This window comes from Triticum aestivum, chromosome 1A (assembly GCF_018294505.1).
Source record: "Triticum aestivum cultivar Chinese Spring chromosome 1A, IWGSC CS RefSeq v2.1, whole genome shotgun sequence".
Lineage (NCBI taxonomy): Eukaryota > Viridiplantae > Streptophyta > Magnoliopsida > Poales > Poaceae > Triticum > Triticum aestivum.
The window spans coordinates 559830039-559855375 of NC_057794.1; the positions used below are offsets into that span (position 1 = coordinate 559830039).

Genomic DNA, 25337 nt, shown 5'->3' on the forward strand with positions numbered 1-25337 from the left:
TCCATAGCTATCAGGGCTTTGGTCAGCTCCTCCTTGGCTTTCACAGCCTCTGCTTGTTGGGACTTCACGTTCTCTTGCAAATCAGTAGTTCGGGCGTCTCTATTGATTAGCTCAGCCTGTAACAGCGAAGATATGTCAACAACAGGATATGTATTTTCTAAGTACTAAGCGTATAACAAGTTATGCACTTCGTACTTGGGGGCTAATGCCTATTTGCTCTGATTTCAATACATCTTTTATAAAGTCTCCAGAACAATGCAAGCATTATCCTTGACACTTGGGGGCTAATGTACATCTGTTCAAAATGGACGCATGGATTTCAAGACCCGGATTACCTCGCAAAGCTAAACCGAGCCTTGGGGGCTACACTGAGGAAAGCTACATAATTGCATTGGTAAAGTATCGGTTTTGTTTTCACTAAGGACCTGACATTTTGAGGGTCAGCAGGAGAGGATTAAAGTATTACAAAGTCCCGGTTTAAGATTAACATCATAAAACGGCCCTTGGGGGCTACCTGGGCTAGTATTTCAACTTTGGAATCAAGAAATAAAGGGAGATGAAAATACCTCACAGTGTTTCTTCATCAGGTTCACCAAACCGGCTTCATAGTCACGGTTTGGGTGCAGACGGTTTAAGAAACCGGAGTGAACTTCTTCAGCACTGAGATGAGCATAGCTTGATAAGTCAGTGCTTCATTTACCCTTTTCCTTGGCAACACGCTCTTCTTTGGCACTATGTTGGGCCAATATTACAGGATGGCCAGGAGAGCTGTGGCCCATGCCAGTAATGATAACATCATCTCCTTGGCCTTTAGTAGTTTTTGCGGGTGATGATGGAGTATCAGTACCCCTCACCGGACTAGCCCGGTTTGGAGCTACTGGTTCAATGGGAGGCATAGCAGGATCAGCTTCTGGTTGTTCATCAATATTCTATTCTTGAAGGGGCGATTCATCAAAGGTAGCTTCAGGATGAGGACCCTCCGGTTCACGAGTTTGGTCCAGTTCTCCTATTTGCTCTTCTTCAAAAACCGCCTGGCCTTCTGACGGATTGTTGACCCGAGCTTTCTTGCTGGGTCTGGCTTTGGCTCTGCAAACAAGATTAAAAAAAGGTTTAGCATCTTATTCAAGATTTGCAATGCATTTAAAGAAAGGGTTTGAATGCTTACCCAGCTACAGTTTTAAGAGGAGGGAGTTGGGTTTCTGTTGATTCGCCAGAAGATGAGGGAGGTATCACCTGATAATTTGAATCGGACGGATTAAGAGGTTGTCTGAAATAACCTGCCTGGGATAAGAATTGTCAGAAGTGGGGGAGACCTCAGATCGGCGCTTCCGAACCTGGGTATCAGGTAAACCGGCGGAAGTGACATGTTGGCCACTGTGTCAGGTCGTCCGGCGAGCTTCATGTTGTTGCGTCTTCAAAATAAATGTTGGATCCAAGTAAGCAAGAGGATGAGAAAAGCTTACTTTCTGGACTGCTTGACGGGTTTTTTGTGTTGGCATAGAGTCTGAACCGGAGGAAAGGGTAATTACCTCTACATCATTAGCCTGGCTGCCTTCTACGTCCTCCTGATAAAGATCATTGTTAATGAGGTGCATGAAAAGGGAGCCAAGTGAGTCAAGTTCTACCTCAACTTCCGGATCATCTGCATCTTCATCAAGTTCCATGTTGGTCCGGTCAGCCGTTTTCCTCTTTTAGGTACGCTTGACGGCTTTGATTTTGGGACGGGATGGCTTTGCCGCTTTATCTGCGGATTTCTGCTTCCAGAAGGGATCATCACCCTATTCATACACAAACAGAGGAAAGTTTACAAGTTGAACAATTTAAAAGATATCAAAGATAAAAAGGAAGCATAGTGCTTACAGCAGGCGGTTTATTTTGAGTGTAGAAGGGGTTTGAGCCGGTTTGGTGACAGACTGATTCCGGTTCATTTAAAATTTTCTTAACGCCTTCAGTGATCTCTTCATCGGTTATCTGAATGTTGATGTGGCGTTGGGGGTCTTCAACCTCACCGGTATACTCACACATTAAACCGGGGCGGCGGCTTAGTGGCAAGATGCTCCAAGATATCCAGCAACGCACAAAATCAACGCCTGATAAACCGTTGGCCATAAAGGCCCGGAGCTTGGCGAGTTGAGGGGCATATTGGCCCGTTCTGCAGAACTTAAACGTTGAGGCATTGGATGAGTGTTGGAAAGCCGATGATCACGGTAGCCTGGAAGAGGGTTCTCATCTTCAGGAGAGGTATCTATGCAGTAGAACCAAGTCTGGTTGCATTCCTTAGGGTGACTGTGCAGTTTGGCATGAGGGAATTCAACTTCCTTCCGCTTTTGAATAGAGACACCACCAAGTTCAGTGTTGGGACCATTTACAAATTCTGTACGCCGGTTCAGGTGAAAAAAGTCCCGGAACAGCTCAGCAGTTGGTTCTTCTTGTAAGTACACTTCACAGAAGACTTGGAAGTTGCATAGATTGGACACCGAGTTGGGTCCGATATCTTGAGGATGGAGTTGGAAACTAGGAAGAACATCTCGGAAAAACTTCGACCCGGGCGGTTTGAAACCACGGCCTATGTGGTAGACAAAGACCACTACCTCACCCTGCCTCGGGGTAGGAGGATTCTCTGTTCCTGGAACTCGCCACCGAATTTCCATTTTCTTGGGCAAGGTGCCGATACTGACCATTCTGTTCAACTGTTCTTCGGTGATCCGGGAAGGAGCCCAGTTGCAAGCGGCAAACTATTTGGCCATTGTGAAATGAAAAGCTGGATAAGAAATGCCAGTTTACAAATCATTCATGATGATACGCAAGATGCAATGGGATAAAGATATACATATATGTGAAATTGCGTAAACCGGAGACTGATACAATAATAACTGACAAGGTCATATCAAGGGTATACATGTGTTGTTAAACTGGACTGTTACAATGAATGTAAAGGGGGTTTGCCAGTTTACCAGGGGACTAATGGTATGAGATAGATTGTTTTCACAAGGGTAAACCACCTACATGGTAAAGAGGATACAGATATAAGACAAAAAGGGCTAGGTAAGGTAAAACAGATTTCACAGTTTGGCATGGAAATTTCAGATTTGTCGTGCGTTGGATAATCAAAATATATTCTGTTCTAATTTCAAGTGCTCAAAAGGTTCAGTAGGTTCAGATGAGTTTGATATCAAGCAGGTGCCTTAACAAGAAGAAGGGAGTTTAAACTACAAAGGGCACTGAAAACGATCAGATCTAACTGGCCATTGGTGTTACTAAAGGAGGAACAGTTTCAGGTTATGAAGAACACCGAACCCTAATGGCGGATCTGGGGTGAGGAGAGGAGAAACTTACTGGTGCAGGAGGAAGCAGCGGAGGATCACCACGTGTCTCTGGTAACGATCAGGTTGATGCAGCGGCCTTTGTCGAAGCAGGGATGAAGCTCGGTGATGGCAGCGGCGCTCAGGGCGGAGGTGTCGCGAGGAGGAAGACGAAGTGAAGGAGACGAAGGGGAAAAGGAGAAGGACACGTGGTCCTATTTATAAGGCAAAGCGATAAAGTGACAAGTGCGGAAATCGAGGAGCTGGAAATGGATAATTATTAAGGATGATGCCTCGAGGGTTGAAATGATCATTAATGAAGAGCATCTTCGGCTTCAACGGGTAGATGACATCATAACGATTGGTTGTGGATTTAAAGGATGACGTCACGGTGATTTACCAGATTTATACAAAGATGCCAGAGCAAGAATTTTTCTAGGTGCTGAAGATTGACATGAACAAGTTTAAACCAAACTAGGGCCTAATGTTGGGGATATTATTACTGGACGTAAACCGGCCAGGAGCAGCCGGATTAACTTTATGAAGATTAGAAGCCCATGAAGACGTAAGAATGATGGCGCTTTATGAAGGCCCAAGGCCCAAAGGCGAGTTAAAGCCTGTAGCTATAAACCGACCTTATTATGTAACTTGCATTGTAAGATAGGAAGTATAGAGACCGAATCGGACACGTTTATGATCCGGCTTCGGGACTCTGTAAACCGGCGGGCGTCAATCTATGTATATAAAGGGACGACCCGGCAGCGGTTTAGGGACAACAGACAACAACTCGAGCGCCAGTCAAAGCGGATTCGCTCCCTGGTCATCGAAACCCCAACAATACCAATCACAACTAGATGTAGGCTTTTACCTTCATCGAAGGGGCCAAACTAGTATAAACTCCACGTGTCCCCTTGTCCGATTTAACCCCTTTAAGCTAACCCGTTGCGATGGCTCCACGACTAAGTCCTTTCACAAGGACATCTGTCGTGACAAACCCTCGACACCTGGTAAGATTTTTTACTCTTACGACATCCGTGCATCTTTTGCATACTTCTAAAACTAGTACATCATTGCTAACTACAAAGTTATTACTATGTTTTTCAACAGAAAATTCTGATGGATTGTGTGCCTCATTTGATGTATCAGAATGGTCACCTTGATGTTTTGAACATACAGCCAGGTCATCCTACGAATCTCACCTGTCCATACCGGATTTCGAAAACCGGTGAACACATGGTAATCAAAAAATGGAAAAAATGTATGGACAATCGTAAGGAGGTTCTTGGAAGCAAAAGGAAGCGAAGCGCAAGAATTGGAGACAGGATGATCTCCATTCTCCATAATGGAGAGTCAGGGCCTATATTGTTTTGTGCTATTTTACCTTAAAGAGGGTATTTAGGTCCTACCTAATACTGATGATCATGTCCTAAGAACAATTAAGTAGGGTTGCTTCGATGACTATGAGGATGATGATTGTATGACTTGTTATTAATAACGAGTAGAAGTTGTATGATGATGATTAGTAGGACTTGTTATTATGATGATGCATGATGCGTGCATGAAGAGTTATTATATATCAGTGGGTGACATGAACATGGATTGGATTGAAGTGAAGGCAACATGTGGTGCATGTCGAAAGTAGTACTAATCCAAACTTGATCAAGTTAGGTTTAGAATTACTTTCGACATGCACCACATGTTGCCTTCACTTCAATCTAAGCCATGTTTAGGCATAGCAGTAGCGTTGGTAAACCAAGCCCGGAGATAAGAGAGGGCACTTCTCTCTATTAGCTAGCTACCTAAATTAACCCCCCAAAACCCCCTAAACCCACCCCCTTTCAAAAAAACAAAAACCTCAGCTTCTGGCAGCTGCTGACGCGTGGATGCCTTTTGGTCCCGCTTGGTGCTACCAACCGGGACCAAAGGTCCTCCTGCCTGGACTTGCCGCAGCGGCCACGTGGAGGCCCATCTGTCCCGGTTGGTATAAGAACCGGGACTAAAGGTGTAGGGCTTTAGTACCGACCCTTGAGTCCCGGTTCCCCAACCGGGACAAATGGGCCTTACGAACCGGGACAAATGGCTCTTTTTCTACCAGTGTTGCTTTCTCCTTCTTGTTTTCATCCGGCTTGCCCTTGTTTCTTCCTTCTCTTGGTGCATCATCACTATCATCATCATCCTCAACCTCCACTTTCATGCCTCTCTTTGGAGGGGATTCCTTGTCCCTCACCCTCTACTTCTCATTATCCCGGAGCCATTTCCAACAATGTTGTAGATTGAATGACCGGCCATTGGAGACCGTGATTTGCTTGTAGTACTCGTTGGCGATGCAATCCTACACATAAACATTAAGAGGATTGTGAGCTCATAATCTTCCTATGCACACGGCTAGGGACTTCAAGATGAAGAAATGCTCACATACTCATCAATAGTGGAGGCACTTGGTGGTGCATTTCGCACTTGCTCCAAGCATCCAGACCAGCGGGAGCAAGCTTTGTTGATGGTGTCAGAATGGCCTTGAAGGCCCTTCAAGCTCCGGCTAGATGGGAATGGCATCGTTTGATGAAATTTGTCTTCGATCCTTTGCCAATAGTTGCCATAATTTTGATCCTTGCCGGTGATGAATTCAAGAGATGCTTTCTCATGCTTTAACTAAGCACACATCCTCCGTCTCCGTGTAGTTGCGGGTCCTCCCGAAACGAGTATCATAGTCGGACTCCAGGATCTCTAGCATCATTATCTTCATTCTCATCGTGCACCTCCGCGTCGACCTCAAGAAAGTGCTCTCAGCCAACATCTTTGTATATCTGTAGGGCACATTTGGGCTACAAAAATCGACGGCCAAAAGCTAAATCAACAGTTTCCAAAGGCCGAAAATGATGACGGGTGCAAAACTAGCAAGAAAAATTGTGTTTAGCCCCCGGCCGTTTCATTGAACACGTTGTGAGCGTGCCCGGCGGCTTGGCCGTCAATGTGGATGTCGGGGACGGCCGGAGGCAGAGGAGCAGACCGATCCCTTGACGCGATCGCCTTCTTCCTCGGAGGCTTCGCCCGCGCGCCGGCGGGGCCTGTCCGAGGCGGTCTTCTTCCTCTTGGGCGGGGCGCGTGGAATCGGAGCGGGGGCGACGCTTGGTGCTGCCACACGGAGTGAGCCGCTTTGAACGAGATGCCTTCCTTGCCACTTCCTCTTGAGGGTGGCGGGAGGAGTTGGAGCCGTGGGAGGCCCGGGCGGACGCTGAGTTCGATCCTTGGCACACACACTTCTTTTTGAGGAATTTCTATCAGCTACACCATCACTTTGATGCAATGTATGTGCACGTTTGGCGCAGCGCCGAATAGCATTTTCCCTCTTGCTCTCTCATCTCGTCCAGCCTCCAACAACGATGTCATCATCCAACCTCGTGCGAGCCTTCCGGGTGGTGATCAACGACTGGCCTGCCACCGTCTTATCTTTTCCCCTTCAATATAGCTAGTGCATGCACATGCATCTAACTGTATCCAAACCAAACCAAACCTACCCAGCCCAGACCAGGAGATTCGACAACAACAAGAGAAACAAACAGGTGTCGTCTGGGATCCCAACCGCATTCTTTGCCATGCCAGTCAGTCAGGTGAGCGGCCAAGAGAGTCGTCCCTGTCTCTGGTCGCCTACAGACTACAGTCATTCTACGGAGGGTGGTGTGGGAGCGAAGCTGAAGTCAACTCAACTCAAAGTGTGTGACGGCGATGATGGACGACACGTCGGGCTCTGCTTTGCACGGAAAAGCAGGCCCAGACATGAGACATGGCAAAAGCAGTGCACAGGAAGCAGCAGCAGCAGGGGATTGGCTCGCGGCCGGTCTGCTGCTTTGCACTGCCGCGGCGAGACGGGAGACGGCAAAAGCAAAGCACGGCAGGGGAATGGCTCTTCATGCTTTGAGCTGCAGTGGGTTGAAAGTGTCACTCACGGCAGGGAGCAGCCAGTGAGAATGAAGCTGAAGCCAACTGACTCAAGGTGTGAGTGTCTGGTGATGGATTCGGTAAAGGGTCTGGAGCCGCAACCTTGACGATGACACATCGTGCGTGCAGTGCTACTGCTACCCAATCCACTGGACAAAAGGAGTCAGAGAATTTGTAGCTCAAGCTCAAACTGAGTACAGGAAAGAAGATAGAAACTGTACGCGCGGGGAACGGGATTTGCAGCTGTAGGGAATGCAGCAGCCGACCCACAAGAACCCTTCCAGAACGTTTTTGGAACCTTCCGCGGCCTTTTGGTAATTTCTGGGACCTTATGGAACATTCTCTAGCATCACCATGACAATGCCGGGATCTCTGGAACACTTCTGAAGCTCTTTCTCTCTCCTACTCCTTCCGCTTTAAATTACTTGTCACAGAAATGGATGATCTAGAACTAAAATACATATAAATACATCTATACTTGCGACAAGTAATTCGGAATGGAGGGAGTAGCTCTGACAAACAAAGCCTGAGCCAAAAACGTTCAGGGCCAAATTCTTAATCTGCTGCCTGCTAGCACATGAGTGGTAAATACTCCCTTCGTTTCAAATTATTCATCGCAGAAATGGATGTATCTAGAACTAAAATACATCTAGATACATCCATACTTGCGACAAGTCATTCGAAACGGAGGGAGTACTAGCTAGATAGTTTGACCAGATGACTTTGACAACTGACCACTAATAGGTGGACCCGCACCTTGGAAAAAGTTCAAAAATTGAAAAAGTTTGGGGGAAAATCTAATATTAAAAAATAGTCAAAAATTTAAGAAAAGTTCAAGAAACACGCGAAAAAATAGTTGCCAAAAATTAAAGAAAAGTTCATAATTCCTTTTGGAAAAGTCCATGAATTTAGAAAGTTCATCGATTTTGAAAAAGAGATTTTGAGAAATGTTCAGGAATTGGAAATAAAAAGTTCACTGCTTTAAAAAACGTTCATGAATTTGAAATTTTCATCCACTTTAAAAAAAGTCCGCAAATTTGACAAGAAGTTCGTCGATTTTGAATAAAAAATCAGAAACTTGAAAATAAGTTCACTGATTTTGACAAAAAAATCATAAATTTTGAAAAAAAAATCATTAGTTTTGGAAAAAAATGTCGAATTAGGAAATAGTTAATCAATTGGAAAAAAATCACCAATTAAAAAAACACAGATTTGGAGAAAAATCATTGATGTTGAAAGAAAGTTCACGGATTTTGGTAAAAAAACGTAAAAATGAAAATAAATTGTGGATTTGAAAAAAGTTTCACGCATTAGGAAAAAACCGTGAAAACCATCTAGAAAAAACGAAGGAGCTTCCACAAATAGAGGAAAGAAAAAAGGGATGTAAGGAGTCGCAACGGGAGAGGTGCCATAGTGTGGAGGGCGACTCGGGGGCGACCAACCTCCCCGTCCGCTTCCTCCCCTTATCGATCTATCCTCGCCGCCGCCGGAGACGGGCGCCGGGTCCCTCGCGCGGTCGCCGATGAGGGTGGCGGCGAGGCCCTCGGTCGCGACGCCACTCGGGCTCGGGCCTAGGGTTTGAGGCGGCGGCCTCTGCTGGTGAGGGCGGCGTCGTCCTGGCGGCGGGCGGCGCTCGCCGTAGTTGAGGGCCGCGCCTACTCGGCCGCGCGGGCGGCGAGTGGGCGGTGGATGCGGGCGCCGCGTGAAGGGATCCCCGGCTGCTCTCCTTCGTCGGATCTGAAGACGGCGCCACCGTGCTGCTGCTTCCTCCTCGTCAGTCCGGCCGGATCCGGTGGCGGACTGCGCGGATGTGGGGTTGGGAGCTCTAGATCGGAGTAATTTCTTGGCCGGCTGCGGCGGCCACAACGCCGTCGGCGCTCTAGGCGTTGTTCCCTTCTTGAAGGCGGCTTCGAGATCCGGCTCCCTCCCCCTCGTCCTCCCCCTGCACCCGGGTGGAAACCCACAACTTTGGTTGGGCGGCGGCGGTGCCCGACTCCGTCACCTTTTTGAAGGCGCCGCTTTGGGTCCGCGGGGAGGTGGGACAGCTGCAGCGCGTTCTTGGCGTTCCTGATGGCGGCGGTTCTCTCTTTAGTGATGTCGCTTCGCCATGGCGGTCGGCTAGTCCGACTCTCGCGGTGTTTGTGGTGCCCAACTCTTCGCCGTGTCTTCCTGGGATGCTCCCGTCCCGTTCAGAGAGGCTGGAGGTGGAGCGGCTTCATCTTGCACGGAGCTTCGGTGGAGATGTCAAGTCATGCCTGACCGACAGGTGCTACGCTTTGTCATGTCTGGTCGGCAGGTGCTACGCACGACAGATTTTTCAAAGACTTCAAGCTGTGTCGGCTGGTGGTACTTGGCAGCATGGTGCTGAAGTGTATCTGTGGCGACCGCGACGTGCTCACTTGTTTGCGCGCAGGGAGGAGGTGCCGTTGGGCGCCGTGGTGGCGTCGACGATAGCTGGACCGAGCAAGGTTGATGCATCAGTACAGTTCTGAAGATGGAGAAGTGGCAGCTGGCGGCGGCGGCCTCTGAGTGCACGCCGGACCGGTGAGACCCATGCCCGACAGGCGTCCTGGATGGGACCTCGGTCTTAGATATTAGGTTTGGCTGCAATGTCTGTTTGGTATTAGGCCCAGGCTATCTGCGCCCCTTCATCAACTGGATAGAGTTTGCTTAGACGACGACTTTAGTCTTACTGTTGTATTACTTTGTAAGGTCTTATGAAAATAATTAATAAAGTGGCTGTATGCATCGCTCAAATGCAGAGGCCAGGGGTCATCCTTCTTTTCTAAAAAATATGATTGGCTAGTGCAGTTTAGATTGAAAGAGGAGGTCACGTGTTCGAATCACCTCACCCTGTGTTCACTAAAAAACCACTTTCCCTTCTAGGAGTATATATATGTACCTACAAATAAAGAGAGGTGTCATTTTTTTGTTTGGTCCATCATGCAATTTTATCCATCCACAGATTTGCCATCAATGTTGATAAAATTACTCAATATGCAACCTGTAAGTGAAACAAAACATTTCGCTCAGAAAAATCATTCGTTGCGTTCAGCCCGTGGGTCAGCTCACCTACAAGCAACCTTGCGTGCACCGATGGTGCAGAACGAAGGACAGGGAAAGGAGGAGACTAAATCCCTTGGAAAAAATAGTGCATACTCTGACACAGAAAATATGGATTCGACTGCACTCCAAACATAATACTTGCTTCGATTCATATTGCTGATCGCTAAAATGAATGTATCTAGTCGAGTATTTCAAGTTTCTTAAGATGTACTCCCTCTTTTTTTAATATGGCTTCTTCAATATTTTATGTTACTTTTGCTAATGGGTCGTAATTGCCGGGTGGCGTCGTTCAAAGGCTGATTCTCAACAAATTTGATGTTTCATTACATATTTATTTAATTTATGTCCATTGTCATGCATGGACTCTTTTGGCAGTCCATACACTAAGCGTAGATGAGATGGGGGTGATGTTGATCATCATCACAAGTCCGTGAAATTAAGGGCCTGTTCTGATCTCCTCCCACTCCACGTTTCACAAAATTCCGGAGCGAAGCAGAGCCGAACGATTTAGCCGCCGGAAGCTAGCTTCGGGAACCTTTGGGCAATTCCCGTGCAAAAAACTGGAGCGAGGACGGCCCAGCTCCACCAAATCGAAAAGATGAAGTTCGATGATATTACGGTTGATGTGCCACCGCTTAAGAAAACGGTTCGCTCTTTCCCTCGTAAAGAAAACGGTTCGCTCTCCCCTGCACGTAACCTTTCTTCTCTCCCTTGAAATGGGCTGGTTTCAGCCGACCCAAATGCCATCGAATATACCAGATCTTGGTCTAGCTGGGCTGCCAGCCAATGGATCGCTCGAAGAAGCTATCGATCGAGCAGAACGGATTGAGATCGCCAGGCAGAGCCAGAAGCTAGCGCGAGAAGCTGGTTGTGTGAAATTTTATGAAGTTAGAGGAGATCAGAACAGGCCCTAAGTCAGTGCAGACAGAGGCTCGCGAAGTGAAATGCTAGAGTGTGATGACCAAGCTGGCCACCAATTGATCATGTTCTCCGTGAATAGGTTGACTGCTGATGGCAACTAAGAGCGCAAGTGGCAACACGTATGTGGATCGCTAAGGGGGGACAACAATCTGCCTCTCTTGCTCTCTCTTCTCGTCCAGCCAGCAGTATCCAGTTTCCAACCAAGTGCCGTCAGCAGTAACAGCGTCGACCCGTCGCGTGTGCAGTAACAATGTCATCATCGGGGAACGCTACACCTACGTAATGGTTTTTACGTATCTTATTTACGTATAGTCTGAGTTGGCAGTCTTATATTGGTTAGTAAGAGCAATGCTAGACCCACGTACAGTTACGTGAGGTTTTTACGTAAATGCTGATTTAGACGTAATTAATTGGTTTAGGATTAGTGGCTCGGGTCCACCCTAGTTAAAATCAGGGTGAGGAGAGTATGTATGGAAGGGTAAGTAAGATTACGTAGGATCTTTTCATAGGTGTAGAATTATCGGGTTAGTAATTAGGGCACGGGTCCACCCTTGAAATCAGGGGAATAGTTTAGTTACCTAGATTAAGTTAGAAGCTTTACGTGGATGTAGCATTTTTTATCATCATCCAACCTCGTGCGAGCCTCAACCTTTCAGTGTTGGCGGGTGAAAATCCTACATCTACAAAGAGTCCTGGCCATGGACAGCTCGGCCCGACCCGACCCAGCCTGACCCAACCTTGCCCACGGACCAGACCAGGGCCTAGTTTTTGAGCCTGACAGCCGGGCCCGGCCCAGCCCGAGCCCGTCATATTTGACATTTAAGGAAGAGGCCCGGCTCGAGGGCCAAGGCCCGGCGGGCTTTTAGCATGATGGGCCAGACTTAGGCCTGATTTTTTAGGCCCGACGGCCGGGCCAGGCCGGGCTTGGGCCTAGGTTTTTTTTGGGTCGGGCTTTGATAGGCCCGGCCCGATAGATGGCCCGGTATAACGAAGACCTATGAAAACTTTTACGTAAGCTTCCTAACTAAAATCTTTTTACCCCTTGAATATCGCAGGCCACCCCCTTTTCTTTCCCCCTGCAATAGTTGCCAGTGCATGCGCGAAAAGTGGAAACAGCAACCGAGCTTCACAGAGCTCTTTATTTTTCTTTCGACAAAAATACTTTTTTCACACTTTAATAAAATCTGAAAAAAAGTATACACATAGACATATGTTTGTGGTATACATGTGTAAAAATTCATAAACATATATGTTAATATGTGATGTATACAAAAAAAGACAAATACATGAACTAAAATATGCCTTTTCCTTTTTGTTTTTAGGACTGATATTTGTCTTTTTTGTGTAGCATGCAAATAGTCAAATTAGTTGATGAAATTTGATACATATTTGGGAACATGCATATGTATTTATAGAAAAAGGTTTGGCATTTTTTGAAACTTTTAAATATATTTTAATTTTTTTTTTGGTAAAACGGGCTCCCTGGAGCCCGGTCTCTGCGATGCCTCACCCGTGCATTGAAGTGTCTCGAAACCAAGGCAACAGGTGTTGGAAGCGAACGGGATCCCATCCGCTTTCTTGGCCATGTCAGTCAGTCAGGTGAGCGGCGAAGTGAGTCGTCTCTGTCTCTCGTCGCGCTACAGTCATTGTGCAGGGCAGCCGGTCAGTGAAGCTGGGGTCAACTCAGCTCAACTCAAGGACTCAAGCTGAGTGATGATGGATGAGGCCAGCAAACCAAAGGAAGGGTCTGGAGCTGCATGCAGGCTTTGACGATGACACATCGGGCTTTTTGCGTTGCACGGAAAATCAGATGCCAGCCGGAACGAGAGAGACATGGCAAGAGCAGTGCACACAGGCAGCAGCTGCAGCAGGGGAATGGCTCCGCGGCCGGTCTGCCCTGCCGCTTTGCACTGCAGCGGTGAGGCCAAAGAGCGATGGCAAAAGCAAAAGCAGGGCAGGGGAATGGCTCTGCGTGCTTTGAGCTGCAGTGGGTTGCAGCAGCAGTACAGTGTCACTCACCGCCGGCCGGCGCTTATCCATTCCAGGCAGGAAGTTGCTCGAGCAGAGAGGAAGGATGTCTGAACTCGGAAGGCGATTCTAGACAGAAAATGTGGAGCGGTGGGACGCTGATGACGATGCTGCTGCAGCCGTCCAGTGCATCAGTTAGGGGGTTCAGATTTCAGAACTTGAGAGATCTGAACCCTAGTACCAGTACTGTAGCTGCAATGTTTGGCTCGAGTGAGTGCTAAAGAGAGTCGCCCCTGATCAAACCAGAGTTAGTTACAGTTCCGGGAGCAGTGAGAGCGAGTGATGATGGATTCATCAGTAAAGGAAGGGTCTGGTCTGGAGCTGCAACCTTGACGACGACACATCGGGCTCCGCTCTGCTTTGCTTTGCACGGGAAAGGCCGACGCCAGCCAAAGCGGGCTCTGCTCTGTTTGCTTGCACTGCGGTGCAGTGGACAGTGAGAGATGGATGGCAAAGGGAAAGCGCGACATTGACAGGGGAATGCATGGCTCTGCACTGCACTGAGTTTCAACACTGCTGCATCGTGCGTGCAGTGCAGTGCAGCCCTATCCACTGCTCAAGCTCAAACTTACTCCTGGAAAGAAAGGAAGAAAGGAACTGTACGCGCGGGGAATGGGATTCGCAGATGCAGTCGCAGTCGAGGACTTGAGGGAATGCTGCAGCCGATCCTGGAAGTAGAAACAATACCACTGTTTAGTGCGGTTCAGAGCAGCTGGATTACCCAGCAGAACTGAGAAAGATCGCCACAGAGGAGTTCCATTTCCAGTGAGACGTGACGTTCCTACCAAATCTAGCCGGCGGCGAGGAGGTAAGCAGTACGGCTGTGGTGCAATGCTTTGGCTTTTCTCAGACGTGGGTAGCACAGCGTCGTCTACTGAAATCTACTGTAAAACCACATAAAAATGGACCCTTTTTTTCACCGGGCAGATGGATTCTGATGCTCGGCGTAACGGCCAAATGAGGGGCCCGGCCCGAGACGGGGGAGAGAATTCATTCATTCGTGGGACAGGCAGATCTCATCTCACTCATGATGAACATAGTCGGCACCACCGCTACAAATCAAGATCGTCTCAGCTCAGCTCATCGGACCCTACACTAGCAGACTAGTGGTACAGAGGTGACTGACGGACGGACACCCTTGCAATGTTTGCCCGGGGCCATCCCTGGCCTCAATTATCTAACAGATATGCTAATTTTCAGTCGGATGAAATTAATTCGCTTTCATTCGTTTTACCGAAAAAGGGTTTCCCCCCGCTTTGTATTACAAAGCAACAACACCGATACAACCAACGATAGATGCTGGGGCGGAAGCAGCACAAGCACGCCCAAAAGAAAAGGAAGAGGGAAAAAAAAAAGGAAAAAATGCCGACAACGGCGGATCAACGAAAACGAAGATGACTCGCAACCGTTGCGCCCGCCGGAGAAGTCCACCACGCTCCTAGCACCCCGAAACGCCGCATACCAAGCAACACCTTCAAGAAGGAACGCGACGCCAACGACGCTGCTACCCGGACATGTCCTAGGGTTTCCCCCGGTACGCGAAGGGCCATGGGGGAAGGGGTATATCCTATGCCCTTCAGGAAGGCACGGCGGCGCCCACGGGCGTCACCACGTCGGTGCCGGACAAGCCAACAAGGATTTCTCCCAACCGACAACCAACCACGACCCCGGACGATCCATCGCGCTCCACCATACTTGTCGTCCACCAATGTACGCCACCACGGTCTTGCAGTCACCATCGCCGTCTCCCCGAGGCAATCGAAACGAGACCGGCGGGAACGAGAGAAAACAACCGGAAATGAGGAGCAGCAGGGTCAGCAGCAACGCGGGAGGGGACAACCTCCACCACTCTCGGCGGAAACCGACCGGGCGCAGCTCAGGAGCAAACCAGGCACCCCTACCCGGCCGAGCCCGAAGCAGGCTCGTGAAGCTCCCGTTGCCGCGCTGCAGTACACGCGCCGCCGTCTCCGCCATCCCCAGCCCGAGCCACACCTCCGTCCGCCGGAGATGACGCCGGAAAGCCTATGCCAGGCCCGCCCAGACCCAGATGGGGCTCAAAAGGGCCCAGATCTGGGCCGGAAGGGCGCCGCCGCCGGCCATCGCGCTGCCCCGCACTGTATGTGTGGTGGGTGTAATAGCAATTTTGGTTTTTAACTGAATCTGTGTGTACTTTCAGTGTAATTTAATGTGCATTTTTGCCCTGTAATCTGTTTGGGGGGCTGATTTTTTTTCAGTTAAATTATAGTGGTTTTGGACTGTATTTTTCAGTAATATGTCACTTATAGTAATCTGAATATTTTTTGCAGTAACCCTGCAACTTTACTGCCATGTGATCTGAAACTTCCATATTCTCAGGTTTAAACTGTATATCCCTGTAATTACAGTGTTTCTTTTTCAGTAATTTGGATTGTATTCCTTATATTTCCAGTCTTGTTTATTGTCATTTTTTCTAATCCTGTAATTTTCAGTGGTTACACTTCAAATATTTAGTGTCCTTACATTGTTTCTGCATTAATTACACTTCAAATGTCGGTGTAATTACATTGAAAGTTCACTAGTTTGGACTGTATTTGTAAGTTCAGTAATTTTGAGTTAATTACACTGTAATGTCAGTGTAATTACCCTGCAGGTTGAGTAATTTGGACTGTAATTTGTATTTGTAATCATATTGTAACTTTAGTAAATTTGGACTTCGCAGGGGTAAGACTAGGCGATAAATCGCGTGTGCACATGCGGCCACGCGAGGTCGTTATCCGCACCTGTAGTCCCCACGCGATTCGTGCTAACTCCAATACGACGTTCGCGTATAAAGGCCACTGGGGCAGCGTATCCCATCTCGTATAGCTCTCGTATTAATCTCTGCGCATCAGTGAAGGCCCACATGGCATCTGGTAGTGACAACGGCTAGCTGAAACAGAAGGCAGCGACCGCATTTACTGCCCGGCAGTGACAACAGCTACCCGCATCAGGCGTGCGAGGGAGATCGCGTTGGTCACCGTTCAGTCGCAACGGCTAGCTGGGCGACGCTCCTTGCTGGCTATTTAAACGCCATCCTTCCTTGCTTTGGATGGCCATTCCAAGCTTCTCCCATTCTCCATTATTCTCAGATTATCTGGGCTTGCAAAGCATGTGTTCGTCCATCTCGTATAGCTCAAGTTCTGAAGCACCACCCCGTCCTGCGTACGTAGTGTCGTACTCATACATGCCTTCGTCTTGCTGCCGCTCAGTGGAGTTCGATGTACCCACCGCATTGCCATGGCCATGAACAGGGCAATGTCGTAGTCACACATGGGCTGTATCCCCTCTGCGTAGGGAATGCCGTTTCCTTTTCGTATGTTACAGTATCTCTAGCGATCTGCATGTATCAGTTAGTACGTCCAGCTTGCCCATGCAAGGGCGGGAGCTGCTAAGTGCAATTAATTATGTACCCCCGCCGTCGTAATTAGTCTGTCTCTAATCAAGAAACAGATGCAAACACGTATTTTTTGTAAGAGAGAGTGGAGTCATGAGTCATCGCCCAGTCGTCGTCCGCCATGCACTTGAATGCACCAATAAGAGAAGGCGATGCGCCCCATCAATGCCACACCCCTGATTAATTGATTGCTAAATGATGGTGGACCCGACGTCAGGGCGTTTATGACCACACCACCGAACGGGTGTCCCAGCGTGTCGACTAGCTAACGGACAACACTGTATTTGTACAAAAGTAAATGCATACTGGCCCATAAATGAGAGCGTATAGTGGGCATATCCCGGCTAAGAACAAATAAAACACTATGCCGTATTTGCTAGTGGGGAGGAGTTGCTATATTAGCTGCCGATCGCGACGCGCTGCCGACGCACGAGATAACGACCTCGCGTGGCCGCATGTCCTCAAAATTCGCATCGTAAGACTAGGTTCCTATAATCCCTCCCCAGACCCCACCTTCTGTGGGAGCTTCTATGCACTGGGTCTGTCCTTTTATTGTATCTTTAGTAAATTTGGACTGTGTATCCTTGTAATTTTCAGTAATTACGCTTCATATTTTAATGTGCTTACATTGTATATCCATGTGTAACTTATATGATTTTACATTGTATTTACACTAGTGTTTTTTGAATTTTCCATTATGTAAGTACTTTAGATTGTCATTGCATTTACACTGTAATTCTCTATGTAAATTTGTTGATTTTATCTTTTTGTTAGTTGCAGTTCTGGTTTGTTTGGATGGCAAGATTGCGTAAAGCTTGTGGGCAGGGACCCCATGCCGTTTCTCCTGATGACAGTGTTGAATGTTCATATAATCCTTTTGTTTCTGACGATTTTGCAGATGCTGTTTGTTTTAAAATGTCTCAGGTTTATTTTCTCACCTTTTTAACATCTATTCCTTATTTAGTTTGCTTTTTCCGCTTTCAAATTATTTAATTTAGTTATTTTTTGCTCTCTGTTGGAATCTTCTATGGATGATGGCACTTTTGACACACAATTGTTCAACATTTATGTGAATCATGTAAGTAAACTTTTCTGATTTGCCTTTTTGATCTCGTCTATTCGATGTTCTTCTCTGTTTTCATATCACAAGTGTTCTTATATATCTTTTGTTTTCATATCCCATATGTTCTTATCTCTACTCTTATAAAAAACAGAGTTGGTGTTGATGGTGTGCCTGCCATCCTGCAATATAGGCCGTCCGATTTATATCTGACGGATAGGAAGGAAACTATGACAATTTTGCAAAATGATACCCACACCCCTCTCCACATTTGCAAATAAGGCTTTCCCTCGTTCATCCTTTTCTCTCACAAGATAAACTACTCATAGAAATGCATCTTGATGTCCCGTGCAATGCATGGGCATCTTGCTAGTATACCTTTTATTTTACTCTCTTTTTTTTGGTTTGTAGAAAGTTAGATATTTGAAACGGAAGATAACTACTGCAGGAGACCGTAATGTGGTATGTAAATATGTTTTTTTGGTTATGGTCCTATTTCTGTATTCATGCATTTTTACTTTGTACTGTAATTAGTTTTGGTCTTTTACAGTAAGATTGAAAGCAACTTAAGCAACTTACTGTGAGCATTGAGGCTTTTTACCGTGCTCATTCAACTGTAACTAGTGCATGTATGCTGGGAAATTCCAAGTTGTACCTTGCTTTTAGGATAGCCTTTTGATAGTGAGCTTGACTGCTTTTTTAGTGTGATCGTGTTACTGTAATTAGTATATTGGGTAATACCTAGTTTCTAGGCCTAGAAAATTGGTTTCTCTATTTCTCGTATATTTTTACAGTAAGGTTGTATGCTTTTTACTATGCTCTTGATATCGTAATTAGTGTGTGTTTATTTGGTAATTCCATGCCTGTTTATTAGGTTAGTATTTTTATTTTCTTTCTTTTACAGTCAGCTTGTATGCTTTTACTGTGTTAATGGCATTGTAAATACTGTAGGTATGTTGGGCAATTCCAGTTTTTCTAGTATGGTTTGTAGTTTACTCTCTTTGAAATTCTCTGAAACATCTTGTAGGAAGATCTAGGAGTTTGATTTCTATTTACTGTGTACACTTAACTGTAAATTCGTTTTCTGTACATGAAACATCTCATAGGAACATCTCGTAGGAAGATCTAGGTACTCCTTGTCTTCTTCGGTTTGAGTTTGCTGCTGTTTTTCTGTCTCTTCACTTCTTTCTGTTGCTTGTAGATTTAGCCCTTTCTCTGTTGCTTGTGTTGCAGATGTATCATATGCAGATTCTTCAGGTTCCTGTATTTATTGTTTGTTAGTTTTAGCCATCTTAAGGATTATTTTCACCAGAAGTTACTTTTTAGCTAGTCCAAGTCAGCCATCTTAACTATCATGTGAGTTTACCTTGTCAGGTTCCATGTTGTCAAATAGACTGACATCCCATGGGTTGTGAACAGTCATCATCACAGTTTCTCCCTGCATCAACAAGTGAACCCACAAACATTGTCATTCAATCACACTACCAGTGTTATAGTCATATATACGCAAAATAGTCTCATCTGGGCATTCTTTTTTAATCTGGAGGGCAATGCTTACCGTGTCGTTGTGTGTTCATGTTTGATAATTGCTGGTTGCAGTGTTCGCCAGATTGTAGTCAGTTTCTGTACTTCCCTGGAATCCAGAATAATTTTCCTGCTAGGTAGGGCGGTAAAATGCATGCATAAGTATAATTTTTGTGTTTATAGGCTGTGCTCTTTTTGCAATGTTTCCAATTTCCTTTTTTACCTTGTACATCATCTGCGCTTGAAGAAGTTCAGTAAATGTGTACGCCCCGTTCTGTAAATACGATTTTTTATAAACCAGTTAGATACAACAACCTGATCCTTGCTTTCTTTATTTTATTTTCCACAAGAAGCAATTATTGGCTTACATGAAGGAGTGCATCCTCTTCATCTTGCAGGTATGACTCCTGTCCTCGCATTCTTGCTTCCCTTCGTTTCCTTCAGCTTCTTGTTCCTGAAATTTTAAGAAAAAATGGAAGTACTCAGTATCATGTTCTTAAGCAAAGCTATTGTTTTTTGCTTGAATTTCAGTGTTTCCTCTGAGCTATGTAAAGTGTCAACAAAGATCTAAATTACAAGCTAGAGATGAATTTTTCGCGGCATCTTGCATTATGTAATTGACAACCAAGATAGGTTACAGTGTGTCTTCTTGATACTTACAGTGCCATGTTCTGAAAATTCGAGTCCAATTTGTAGTGTAATTTCATCTTGTAATTTATTCTATGTAAATTACAGTGTAATGTCAGTGTACTTACATTTTTTTATACTGTAATTACACTGTAACTCACACTAATTGCCCTGTTTTTACAGTGTAATTTTCAGTGGTTTCCACTGGAATATGTAGTATGTTCTACTGTGAACATTTTACTGTAAATCTTCTGCTATTTCACTGTAAATCTTCTGCTATTGCACTATAAATGTTATGCATTCTAAATCTACTGGAAAATCATTTGGTCTGCGTAGATTGGACATGGAAGGGGCTTTTATAACTGAAATACCTGTGTACTTGCAATGCCATGTTCTGAAAATTCCAGTCCATATTGTAGTGTAATTTTCATTTTGGAATTTATTCAATGTAATTTACGGTGTAATGTCAGTGTACTTACATTTATTTTACACTGTAATTCATACTATTTGGCCTGTTTTACAGTGTAATTTTCAGTGGTTTTCACTGCAATATCTCATCGGAATATATAGTAGCATGTTTTACTGTGAACATTTTACTGTAAATCTTGTGCTAATTCACTATTAATCTACTGCTATTGCACTATAAAACTGTTGCTAATGCACTGTAAATCTAGTGCAAAATCATTGTAAAAACTTGCTGTAATTCCACTATGTAAAGGTTGATTTTGATCTTGCTTTTTCATGTCTATGTTCATCCAACGACCCCATGCTCCTTTTCTGTTCTGGTTTCTTACTTTTGTTGCAAAGGTGTAGTAACTTCCCCTCTGTTTTCATGCAGATGCTGAGAAGAAGGTGAAGGGAGCTGTTTCTCACAGATGGGAGGAGCGTTAGTGAAAGGGACGCAGAGAAGTTTGGCCGGAGAGGTCTCTCACCTGGAAATCCATGTCGGAATCCCCGCCGTGTTTGCTTCTTGTTCTTGTGTGCGATGGAGAGGTTATGCAGCTTGTTCTTTTTGGGGGTTTTAAAGCGGGGACCCGTTTAGTCTTTCTCAGGGTCTCTTTTTGATTTTTAAAGGAAGAGAGAGGGAAAGACAAGAGACAATCGGATGTAAAACACGGTGGAAATATATGACTGAAATGGAATTGGATTTCAGTCGGATGTAAAACAGACAATCCCTCTATTATCTAATGTAATGTAATGTAATCAATCACCCAAGGCTGTTGCAACAGTGGCCACCTAATCAGATCCAGTCCGCCCGCTGATCATCAGCCGTCCCGTCAGTCCGTCCCTGCGCGTGGGGTGCGTACCATTCTACTCGAGCTTCACTCCAGTGGAGTGGAGTGGAGTGTGGCCGACGCCGAGGCGGCCGGTTGCTCGTCGCTTCATCAGGAGCCGCCGACGCCGTCCCAGGCGAGCCCGAGGCGGCCGCCCTCCTGGAGCGCGCGGAGGAGCTGGGCGCCCTTGCGCCGCCCGCGCGCGCTGCACTCGCCCTGCATCGCGCCCACCACCGCCTTCACCACCTCCGGCGGCGGCGGGGACGCGCCGGCCGCCTCCTCGCCGCCGTAGATGGCCGCCAGCACGCCGATGGCGCACTCGCGCCCGCGCCCGGACATGCCCTCCACGGCGCGCGCCAGCACGGGCGCCGCCAGGGCCTCCCTGCGCACGGCTGCGGCGCCCCCGGCCGCCGTGCAGAGCAGCTCGAGTGCTGCCAGCGCGCGCTCCGCCGTGGCGCCCGCGGGGCCCGACGCCGCCACCGCCTCCACGCCTGCCGACGCCGCGCCGGCCTCCACCGCCGCCTCCCGGTTCCCCTCCTCCAGGAGCATCACCAGCAGCACCTTCGCCGCCAGCCTCGCCGTCGCCGGCTCCCGCACCGCGGCCACCACCGCGGCAACAACGGCAGCCGGCACCGTCTTTGAAGTTTCGGTGGCCTCCATCTCCCGCTCCACCGCACGCAGCGCCGCCACCACATCCCCCGCCGCGAACTTCTCCTCCGTGCTGCCCGCCACCGCGTGGCTGGCCGCTCCTGCCCCCGCCGCGGACGCCGACGAGGCCGCCTGCTGCGGGTGGTGCACCGGCAGCCGCCACTGCGTGAAGCTCTGCGACGCGGAGCTCGACGAGGACGAGGAAAACGACGACGGCCCGGCACCGTTGCTGCCGTTAGCATTACCCCCGTGCACCACCTGCTTCTGACGATGCCACTGCACCGGCGACGGCACCGCCGAGGCCGCAACCGCCTCCACGAGCGCCGGTGACGCGTCGCCGCCCGGCGTGGCCGACCCACCACCACCGCCACCCTTCACCCCACCATTCCCCGCCGCGGCATTGTTGTTGGGCGTGGCCGTGGGGCTGAGCGCCGGGTGCGTGCAGGTGCTGAAGATGCCACACGAAAAGAGCGCCCGGGGCGTCGCCTTGAGCTTCGTCCCCACTCCCCCGCCCCCGCCCGCGGCCGGCATCTCCCGGTGCGCGCCGCGGCTCATGTCGTCCCGCTCCGCGCGCGAGCAAGCGCAGCGGCAGCAGCAGAAGCGCCACGTAAATGCCAGCAGTGGAGGCGGGGCGGACACGCGCAGAGCGGTGCGGGGTGGGTTGTTACGTCTGTCGGCGCGAGGTGGAGGGCGGCCGGGCGGGATGATGATATGGAGGTGGCGGGCAGAGGAGAGGAGAGCGCGGCGGTGGTGGCCCAGGCGAGTTGAATGCGGCCTCGCGCTGCGCCTGTGCGCGCTGTCAGGCGGGCACTTAACAGCGGGTGACCGAGGCGGGCGTCAGCCGGTGCCGGGGTAAAAGCTAGGAGAGCGGCGCGGTGAAAACGAGCGGCGCACCGCAGTGGCGAGGCCGGTCGGAGGAGCAGCGCGTGCGTTTTACCGGGCGGGGAGGGGAACAAACAAAGCGAGTAGGCAGCGGCGGGGTTGCAGTGGCAGGCGGTGGGGAAGGGAGCGAGCGATCCGATCGACCGATCGATCCCGGGAGCATGTGCGGCGGCGCAGTGGCGGAGCCCCCACCGCGGTCCTGGCTGCGGGGTGGGGGCGGGCTATGGCGGGCGAGAGAGAGGCTAGCCGCACCTACCGGACGGGGCGCATATGCGGTGGCAGAGAGCTGGGAGAGGGCGACGGATGTGACACTGGGAGCAGGGGGGAGCAGAGGGGGATCCTCGTTCGTTCCATGGCGATGCGTGACTGCGCATGGCATGCGACGTCGGCGAGTGAGTACGTGGCCGGCGGATCGCCGGAACCGTGCAATCATGTCATTCCTGGCACTGCTGCCGCTGCCGCTGCTGGTGGTTGGTGACTTGGTGATGGCGGGAGAGGATGACTGGCGGACTGCCTCAGTGGATGTGGATCGATCGGTTGGTCTGCATTATTGGAGGAGGCAGTGCAGTGGTCGATCGGCCATCCGATTGTGTGCAAGCCAATCAACGGTGTCGGGTGAGCGAGTCAGATTTCCCAGCCTCCTGCACGGCTGCACGTACGCGTGTATGTAGAGGTCTTCTCTTCTTTTTCCACAAGGGGAGATCATGGATGTAGCAGATTTAAGGACTTGCAGTTAGGCCAACTCCAGCCCAAACGGACGTCCGATTTCTCTGGATTTTATTCGTTTGGGTACAGCAAAGAGGCATTGTTCGGCCATTTCTGCGTAACGCGTTGTCAATGCGCTCAACATGGCCGACGTATAAATGTGTACTAGTATTTTTTAACTAAACATTGCAAATAGTTTGAAATGAACCGATACATTTATTGGTTGTCAATGTGACTCCATGTGTGCTCAACCAAGTGATTTTGGAGTTGCATATCATTATGCCAATCACATCTTTCACAAATGAAATTCGATGAATTGTTCAAACGTTGCCGGTTCTTGGTGCCCAGGCACAACAATTTCACCCTGATATTCAAAGTCTTGGTCGTAGATATTGTTATCACACCCCTCCTTCATGATCATGTTATTCATGATCACACAAGCAGTCATCACCTCCCAAAACTTCTCGGTGCTTCATGTGAGTGCAGGGTGTCAAACGATACCCCATCGAGATTGAAGCACAGAAAAAAGCACGCTCCACGTCTTTCCTAGCACTCTCTTGTGCTTCGGCAAATCTCTGTTTCTTCTTTCCTTCTAGATTGGATATTGTCTTTACAAGAGTTGACCACGAGAATAAATACCATCAGCTAGGTAGTATCCCTTGTTGTAATGGTGGCCGTTGATCTCAAAGTTGGCATCTGGGCAATGGCCTTCTGCAAGCCTTGTGAACATTGGAGAGCGCTGAAGCACGTTGATATCATTGTGAGAACCGGCCATGGCGAAGAAAGAGTGACATATCGAAAGATCTTTTGAAGCAATCGCTTCTAGTATGACAGTGCAACCTTTTACATGTCCCTTGTACTGCCCCTCCCAAACAAATGAATGGTCCTTCCACTTCCAGTGCATACAATCTATACTGCCAAGCATTCCCGGAAAGCCTCTATCTGCAGTGATCGCCAACAACCGGTTTGTATCTATGGCATTGGTCTCTCTCACGTACTCAGGGACAAACACTGTCACCACGGCCTTGTAGAACATGTACATTGATTTGAGACATGTGGACTCACTCATACGAATGTGCTCATCCAAAAGATCACCGGGAATTCCGTATGCAAGTGCATTTTTGATAAGAGGAGAAACCAACCTTGCCAAGAGAATCCTCCTTGCACTCAAAGTAATCATCAAATGCTATCACTCCCTCTTGAATACGATTGAACACATGCCTTGCCATACAGAAGCTTCGCCAGGAAAGATGGGGTTTGAAGAGCGGGGAATTCTCAAATTAATCGGCATTCAGTAGGGCATGACTGCTCTCCCTATTGCGGTTCAGCGCCGGAGCATGGCCTAGGATTGATTCCCTGAACCTAAGCCGGTGCCTAGCAATGTGGTTATTAACTACCAATGCAGTAACCACAAACTCTTCGTCATTCGACGAAAAATCATCCGGTGAACAAATGAGGTTGTTGAAAAATGCCCGTCCCCGCTATTCATGGTACCTTGCGAGCAAAGTGTCGAACGCCTTGTGGTCATGGTGGAGACGCGACCTGTGAAGAGCACCTCGGCCTCCTCGTACAGGTAGCAGGCACCGCCGAGGAGATGGGGATAGCAAGAGCTCGCAGTACCACTGAGGAGAGGAATAGAACTAGATCTCGCAGTCCTGCCCAGATGCAAATTTTGAATTGTGTTTCAATTGGTGTTCCGTCGCTAATATGGATAGGTTAAGTATTGTATATGGAAGTCAATGGAAATTTTGAATTGTATTTGGTGGCTGATTGATGTTGTATATGGGAGGTATCAATTGCTGCTTTGTGACTAATTCATGTTTAATGGCTGATTGACGTTGTGTATGGGAGGTACACAACATCTTAATGTTTAATGTTTAACCAGATTGATTGGTTAGTTTACACCGGGTTGATTGGTCTGTTTTAAGAATGTGTGGCGCCAAAAATATGGG

At 48.1% G+C, this 25337-nt stretch overlaps 1 protein-coding gene across 1 annotated transcript; it reads right to left on the reverse strand.

Annotated features, from left to right (window-relative positions):
* Positions 1-20982: 20982 nt before the first annotated feature.
* On the reverse strand, positions 20983-23183 carry LOC123067741 (U-box domain-containing protein 25). Its single transcript, XM_044490409.1, has one exon. The coding sequence runs from the start codon at positions 22351-22353 to the stop codon at positions 21262-21264; it is 1092 nt and encodes a 363-aa protein (XP_044346344.1). The 5' UTR covers positions 22354-23183; the 3' UTR covers positions 20983-21261.
* Between the last annotated feature and the right edge of the window lie 2154 nt (positions 23184-25337).

Excerpts from the sequence above, each read along its gene's own strand:
- LOC123067741 (XM_044490409.1), bottom strand. The coding sequence starts at position 22,353 with ATGAGCCGCGGCGCGCACCGGGAGATGCCGGCCGCGGGCGGGGGCGGG.